Source organism: Grammomys surdaster, unplaced genomic scaffold (assembly GCF_004785775.1).
Source record: "Grammomys surdaster isolate TR1022 unplaced genomic scaffold, NIH_TR_1.0 98, whole genome shotgun sequence".
Taxonomy (NCBI): Eukaryota; Metazoa; Chordata; class Mammalia; order Rodentia; family Muridae; genus Grammomys; species Grammomys surdaster.
The window spans coordinates 128,989-137,298 of NW_021604577.1; the positions used below are offsets into that span (position 1 = coordinate 128,989).

At 42.0% G+C, this 8,310-nt stretch overlaps 1 protein-coding gene across 7 annotated transcripts in view; it reads left to right on the forward strand.

Annotated features, from left to right (window-relative positions):
* Trim9 (tripartite motif containing 9) overlaps positions 1 to 8,310 on the forward strand; it is a 104,225-nt gene that overhangs the window by 68,269 nt on the left and 27,646 nt on the right. For all 7 annotated transcript variants that reach the window (XM_028782119.1, XM_028782091.1, XM_028782098.1 and 4 more), the window contains exons 5-6: positions 561 to 714; positions 7,576 to 7,733. In XM_028782119.1, coding sequence (XP_028637952.1) covers positions 561 to 714; positions 7,576 to 7,733 — 312 coding nt within the window. The remainder of the gene's footprint in view (positions 1 to 560; positions 715 to 7,575; positions 7,734 to 8,310) is intronic.

Sequence of the window (8,310 nt, forward strand, 5' to 3'; positions counted from 1 at the left end):
AACCAACCTAGGACATGTAGATCTCTTCCAATTCACATTCTGCAACCAGCTGAGAGTGACAGATGGGGCCAAACATAAGACATGAAAGAGGTCTCTTCCAAAGAGTTAAGAGAGCCACATGAAGATAGTGTACTGAAGCTGTACGGGGATGTGGAACAGCCTCTCTGGCTTGCAGGCCTAGTTCTGGAATTTTGTCTGGCTGCCCACACCTTAAAGCAGAAGGGTGGAGCTGTTGATTCCATAGAATAAACTAGTTCCCACTGTACCATGTTCTTTAGGGTTGACAGCATTTGCAAGCTCAATAATAAATGCATGAGCATATATCATGTAAAATTAGTTAGCAGGTGCTAATTGTTTATAGTGCCTCCTTCTAATTTGAGAAAAATGTTCCGCTTTGCTTCAGAAACTTTGGGACACTCTAGTCACACTGAAGTCTTTCTCACCAAGCATGCTGAGACGGGAAGAGCTTGAGGTCCTCATAGTTTGGTGGTAATACTCACAGAGAGTCAGGAGCAGTGTTGTGGTTTGAAGGTGACATTCTGTTTCTTTGATGTCCTTAGATTTCAGATGCCCTCATAAGGCGAGTTCACTTAACTGAGGACCAGTGGGGAAAAGGCACACTCACGCCCAGGATGACCACGGACTTTGACCTGAGCCTGGACAACAGCCCTCTGCTGCAGTCCATTCACCAGCTGGACTTCATGCAAGTGAAAGGTGTGTCCTTGTGTCCCCAGGGTCAGCACACTGTCCTGAGCAGGTGCTACTGCTTGAAGTACTGTGGATGACACTGTGATGAAGGTTATAGCATCCAGAGTGAGACTAGAAGAATGGCCTCAGCAGTTTTGAGCACTTGCTGCTGGGTATGGTGTGCACTCCTATAATCCTAGTTCTTAGGAGGCAGAGGCAGGCAGATTTCTGTGAGTTCAAGGCCAGCCTGGTCTACATACAAGTTCCAAATCAGACAAGACTACACAGTAAGATGTCTAAAAAAGAAGAATGAGAATCAAAGATTAAAAAGGAAAGAAGAAGTAGAGGAAGAAAAGAAAAGGAGCATTTGCTGCTCTTGCAGAGGACCCATGTTCGTTTCCCAGTCCCCACTTCAGGCAGCTTACCTGTAGTGCCCACCTCCAGCATCTGAGGGCACTTACAATGCCACTGTGTATAGCTGAGACCTTCCCTCAAGAAGTGACCCCCAAATAGTGTCAAATATTGAGGAAATTCAGCATTGAAATGAAAGCTTCTGGTGGGGTAGGAAGAGCAAGCTGGGTGTTTGAAGGTTTTGTTCTTGTATTTTTTTTTTTTTTTACATTGGGCACCAAAAGGAAATGAAAGTACTTACAATTAAAATCCAAGCCTGTGATGCAGTGGTATTTATGGCACTGAGTCATCCATCCGCTGAGGACCATTTCTGATTTTTATAGCTTCATATCTCTAAATACATTCATAGAAAGCTGCAAAAATAGTAAGAAGGGGTCCTTGGTACCATTTATCCCCTTCCTGTCTCCCACTCCGTGGTTACATTCTATATAGCTACAATACAGTAACAAAATAATTGTAGTTTACATTGGTGGAGTGCATGGATAATTCTGTGACATGACATATGTAGATTCCTACAGCTAACAACACAGTCAAGACAAAGACCTATTCCAAAGCCAGGTGAAAAGATGGAGATATGTAAGCCCAGCTATGAGAAAGCAGAGGCAGGGGGATCTTGATTTCAGACCAGCATAAACTACATAGTAAGGGTCCACCTCAAGAACAAAACAGAAAGGAAACCTGCACCACACCATCCCATACACACACACACACACACACACACACACACACACCCTTGACAACTATGTCTCTGTCCTCCAACTCTACCATATTAACACACGAAAACTGAGGAAATTGGGTCAGGTATGGTGGCACATTGTCTAATCCCAGCACTCAGGAGGCAGCGGCAGATCTCTGTGAGTTCTAGGCTAGCCTGGTATACATAGCAAGTTCCAAGCCAACAGGCATTACATGGTGAAATACTGTCTCAAACAAAGTAAATAAAAACCCTTCAAGCAATTCAAAAATGAAAATAATACTTTTCAGGGGTTTTTAGCAATTAAGAGTACTTGCTGCCCTGGCTGAGGGCCAGGGTTTGGTTCCCAGGACCCAGTCAGGTGGGTCACCGCTGCCAGAAACTCCAACTCCAGAGGATCTGACATCTTCCAGCCTCTTTAGGCACTGTGTTCACATTGCAAACCCACACATGTACATATAATTAAAAATAAAAGTAGAATTTTTTAAAACTGAAGAGATTTATTTACATCCTTCACCTCTTAAGTATCCACTTAATAAATAAATCCTAAAAGTAGATGCTTTGCAAATTGTATATGTTAGAAAAAAAATCTACCTGTTTCTGCTTATCACGCAGAGAATCCAATAACCAGAGAAGTTTCAATACCATTAGGGCTAACAGTGTGTGGGTGAACTCATGCGTGTGTTGGGCACTCATACATCTTTTCATGGTCCTTCACTCTTGGTCTCTCAAGTTTCCTCAGTTTTTTATTGATAGGTATTGCTTTGAGATACTGCCTTAGCCAATGTCTAACGTGATGTGTAAGCTGTAAGTTAAAATGTTGTGTTGTAGCAACAAAAAATAAACGGGAGCACATGTGGAATGCAAACCAAACCATTCACTATCCAGAGAGTGGTGATTTTATTGTCACCTCCATTCTTACAGCTGAGGACACCAAGGTACAGGAAGCCTATGTTATGACAAAGGATGGGGCAAGGATCCACTCCAGAGGAAGTAGCTTCAAAATACACTAGTGCCATTTCCAAGTTTTTACACAAAACTAGCACCTTCCAGTGTAGCTTCTTTGAGAAATTGCCAACTTCCTTTTATACATTTAAGTGTGTGTGTGTGTGTGGTGTGTGTGTGTGTGGCATAGTCACTGAACCATCTCTTGCAAGAACACAGAGCCCCAGCTTAACTCCTCCCAGCCAGCCTCTGTCTATCTCCAGTCCTTTCAACAAAATAAAACCATTAAAAAGCTATCTCTCAAGTAGTGTGGAGGAGGAAATATATCATAAAAGAGCTGTGCAAAGGTTTTTGGTGGAAGAGGAGAAACCCCAGCCCACCTTGATGATCCTAGGGCAGGAGGAAGGGGGAGTTAGTAATAATGTCAACTTTTTCCTGGGTTTTGGGGACAGAGTTTTGAGAGTTTTTTTGTAGTCTTCCTAGGGCTCTGCTGTATGGGTGAGAATAGGTTTAAAGCATCTACTTTCTTTGAAGACTGTTACGCTAGGATTATGTGAGCACAGAGAGCATCTAAGTCATGTTGTTAAAATCAAATGCTTGCTTGTTAAATTCATACCAGGACCTAACCTAACCCTGACCTAAAGCTACACCCACCTCTCAGCACATAGACTGAATAATTGTTCATTCTTTTAAGTGCCTCTCGTCCCTTGGGGATATATTAATCTTCATTAACTCCTCTTGAATGCAACATCCCTTGATATATTCTAAGGTCACAGGCAAGGACAGAGTGATCTGAGCAGACTCTCCTTTGAATCACAGGGAAAGAGAAGGCTGACAGGGGCAGGTGGACACACATATATGTACAGGCTATCTGTTCACATGCAGAGGTTTGGGGGCTGAAATGAATGTCCTCAGAACATGTATGATTGCCATCCTTTTCAGTGGATCAGGGATAACTTTCTAGAAACGCCCTACATTCCCTCTAGACCAGTAGTTCCCATCCTTCCTAATGCTGTGACCCTGTAATACTGTTCGTCAGGTTGTAGTGTCATTCCACCTCCCAACCATAAAATTATTTCATTGCTACTTTATACCTGTTATTTTGCTACTGTTATGAATTGTGATGCAGACTATCTGATATATGAACCCAAAAGGGTCACAACCCACAGATTGAGAACCTCTACTCTAAAACTTAACCGCTATTTTTATTGTTCGGCCACTGTAGAAAGGAATGGATGGTAAACCTTCGACAGGTAAATCTTCAGAGAAGGGGAGGCTGTAAAATGGAGCTCCTGACACTCCAGCTCTTAGTTGAAGCAACGATGACTACAGTAATGCTTGGGACTTTTGCCATCCAAAAACAATCAACTAGTTCAAAATTCCTGAGCCCCAACTTCAGGAACAGCTGATATGTGCCAAGCCCACAGCCTCAGAACCATTCTGCTAGGCTTCAGACCCCAGTCCCACCACTTGTTAGCCTCTCTGGCTTTCAGCTTCCTTGTCTATGAAACAGAAACAAGAAGAAGGTGGCTCTGAAAAATCCCATAGGTGAATGCATGTGAGCCTCTTACAGCCCCTGAGTATTCACAAAGCACCCCTTATGGTTTACGGTCTGTGTAGGGGTGAGGAGTCAGCATCCTTCTTTGCTTACCACATTCCAGCACATTCTACAAGGGAATTCTAGAGGGTTGCCAGTGTTCATGACCTGAAGAATTATAGGAAGAGTTAAATAAGGAGAGAGCAAAGGATGAGATTTGAAGACATTGGTAGAAAGCACCATTGTAGAACATAGCTCCAAGCCATACTTTCACCACATTCGCTACAGAAGCACACTGTATCCAGGAGAATTTTCAGTCCGTAGCTTGTGTTTATAGGCCAAGAGGACATTAAATGCTGCAATTGTGATCTAACCAGGAGAGACCCATTATAAAGGGAAAACCAAAGATGTCTCAGAATAAACACAGGTGCAAAGACTAAAACAGTCAGGGAAGCCCCAGACATAAATGTCTCAATAAAATAAAGCATTCCTCAACATCATCCCAGAAACTGCTGTGCTATATCCATAGCCAATCCATAAAATACAGAATGATTGAAAAATTCTTTGCATTTCCTATAGAAATTCCTATAGAATTTGCATTTCCTATTCATTTCACACCTAATAAAGTAAAATAGGGTAACAAAACATCCACCATTAGAAATCTATTTTTCAGCCGGGCAGTGGTGGTGCACGCCTTTAATCCCAGCACTTGTGAGGCAGAGGCAGGCAGATTTCTGAGTTTGAGGCCAGCCTGGTCTACAGAGTGAGTTCCAGGACAGCCAGGGCTACACAGAGAAATGCTGTCTCAACAAAACAAAAAAAAAATCTATTTTTCTACATGTCAATCCAAACCTTAGCCAATAAGGCTGTAACCTTGACATACTTGCTTTTTATATACAGTATCATCTATGATGAATAAGAAATAGGTAAATATGGAAAAAGAAAAACTAATTCTTAGCATGTGGAGAAACAGATTCAGACAAGCAAGTGTCCTGTTTAGACATGCCACTGTCTCTGTGCAGCCCCATCCCCACCCACTTTGGTCATTTTCCTACTGTTTAAATATGAGGCAAAATCAAGACCTGAGCATTAGTTACGGGTTTTTTCCCCCAAGTTATTTGTTTCTTTTTACAGTCTTCCTCTTGGGGACTCAAAAGAAACCCCCGGTGTTTTAATTCCATGTATCATCATGAATTTCATTTAACCATTCAATGAAGCCCTTTGTCTAACAGGAAGATTTGAGTTTCTTCTCAGACATTACAGAGATCTGTATGATTTAAGTTGAAATCATTTCATGCTTTTATTCTTTGATTTTGTAATTGATAAAGTGTACATTTGCTCCCAGCATCAAAGAATTAAAATGAAAGATTTATATGTAGCTGATGAGACAGACAGTCCAAGGAGTGGGTTCACGATACACCTAACAGAGTAACTATACTAGGAAGATTCATTCACATCTCTAGATCAACCATTTGGCTAAATTCCACAATAAACATAAAGTATGTACTCCATTTATAAAGGAAACATAGTTTTAATAACAAAAGCTTCGCATATGAATAGACTTCAAACTAACCCTCAGCAATATCCAAGTGATGCCTGTCTCTGCGTGGTGCTTATACAGCCTTTTAAAGTTATGTCTCTGTCTCCTTTTCCATGGAGTCCTGGAATTTGTTATGGAACAAAGCAAGAGTCTCTTTACATTTCTCCAAATTCAGATGCTCTGGGCACCCAATGACTGCAGAAGCCACTGGTCTCTTAGAAGATTCTGCCCTACACCACTGAAACTTGAAACAGGACTACCTGTTCTGAAATGATCATCTTGAGTGAGATGCTCCCTAAGTTGTTTTATTTAATGCTTGATTTAGCAGCCTGAATCTGGTTTCATTGGAAGTCTTTCCTAAGCATAAGGTGGCCTCTCTCACTTTTGCATCATGTACATTGAAGCTGCTCTTGTCTCCTAGGTCACCCACCATAGACCCTGTTTTCTGAACTGCTGTCAAATCAACACCATCCTGGTTGGAATGACTAACAATCCTGGTTGGAATGACTAACAGGAACATATTTAACTCAGTGCATGACACACCAAGTCACATGTTGGTGCAGCATACCACATGTTCCATAATTAACATCTGTGTGTCAATGTCCCCAAACTTGAATTCCAAAGTGCTCTCCTGTAATTAAAGTATGGAATCTTGGAGTATGTTCTGGCGTTTTCTTTTTGTTGTTTTGGTTTTGGTTTTATTTTATTTTATTTTAAAGAGTTAGTTAGTTAGTTAGTTAGTTAGTTAGTTCATGTCTTATGTCAGACACACCAGAAGACAGCATCGGATGCCTATTACAGATGGTTGTGAGCCTCCATGTGGTTGCTGGGAATTGAACTCAGAACCTCTGGAAGAGCAGTCAGTGCTCTTGGCCACTGAGCCATCTCTCCAGCCCATATTTTTTTAATATTGATAAGAGACTAGAGAGATGGCTCAGTGATTAAAAGCACTTGCTGCTCTTGGAGAGGACTTAAGTTCTGTTTCCAGAACCCATGCAGTAGCTCATTGTTGTCTGTATCTCTGATTCCAGGATACTTGGACACCTTCCTCTGACCTCCATGGTCACCAGACATGCAAGAGGTGCATATATATAACATTCACACACATAAAATAAAAATAAATACTCAAATTAAAAATATTTGCTTAAAACATTTCTCTTAGCTATGTATATTGAGTTCCTGTGTTGGGAACAGAGGTTGTCAACTAGAATTTTTATGTCCATGTGTCTGAAGATTCAGCTACTCTGTAGTTTTAAATAGTCTAAAAGATCAGTCTAAATTATAGAGCGTTGCTAGTCACTTCTCACAAGACTTGAAAACACCAAATGCCTCCTGTCACTCTCAGATCTGTTCCTGTGTCCCTGGGCTCACATCTAAATTGTTCTATACCTGAAAAACAGGTGAACTTTACCTCTCACTGTCCCAAGCTACAGCTGCCATGAGAATATAACGTCATGTGTTTCAGAAGTTTCCAGTCTGATATGGCTTGTGTCACTTGATACCAAATTTCAAAATCCACAGCTGCTGCTCCTGTTGATGGGCATAAGATCTGGAAGGTCACTAGTGAATGTATGGGTGGATAGATGGATGGGAAGAGAGACAGGTGTGGTATGGTGTGTGTGTGTGTGTGTGTGTGTGTGTGTGTGTGTGTGTGTGTGTGTGTTTTGAGACTACTTGCTTATGAGGGGGAAGCTTGTTCTTAAAAGATAGTGAAACCACTGTAACTCAACAGAAGCTAGAGTGGCGCTAATTTCTGTTTAGCTTCCTCTCCAGTCCCAGCGACCCCCATCCTACAGCTGGAGGAGTGCTGCACCCACAACAACAGCGCTACACTGTCCTGGAAACAGCCCCCTCTGTCCACAGTGGCTGCCGACGGATACATTCTGGAGCTGGATGATGGCAGTGGTGGTCAGTTCCGGGTAAGTAGATAACCTACTACTTATGGAGCAATGCCAGGGGCTCCCTCAGATGACCTCCTGTGCAGTCCCAGCTTGGTTCTCCCATCTCTCCTGGAGGTGGGCTGTCCTGCAGGCATTTCTTGTCTTCTATCATGGATGAAAGATGGATGGAGTCTTTCAAAGCATCCTGCTCTCTCAAAAAGACAGCTTAGCTGTGTGATAGAGCATGTTTCTGGTCTCTGAGCCTTAAGGTACTCATGTGCCAATGAGGGGGGCAAAGGCAACAGCGTGTATGTGACACTTCACTGCTTAGACTCCATTAGATAGTCTGTAAAGTCAGCATGGTGCTATATCAGTGGCAAGCCTGCAACATTTGCTCTTATGGCCACCATGATGATTAATGCTAATAATGCCACCAAGACTGAGCTTTGTGTCTACAATGACAGAGTCTAATGTCTTCGACTGACACTTTTCTTACCTAGAGAACTCTCTTCTATTACAGCCTCCTTGTGGTGAGGAGTTTTTCTAGTAAATCTTTGTCTAGTCTTCTTTCTTTCTTTCTTTCTTTCTTTCTTTCTTTCTTTCTTTCTTTCTTTCT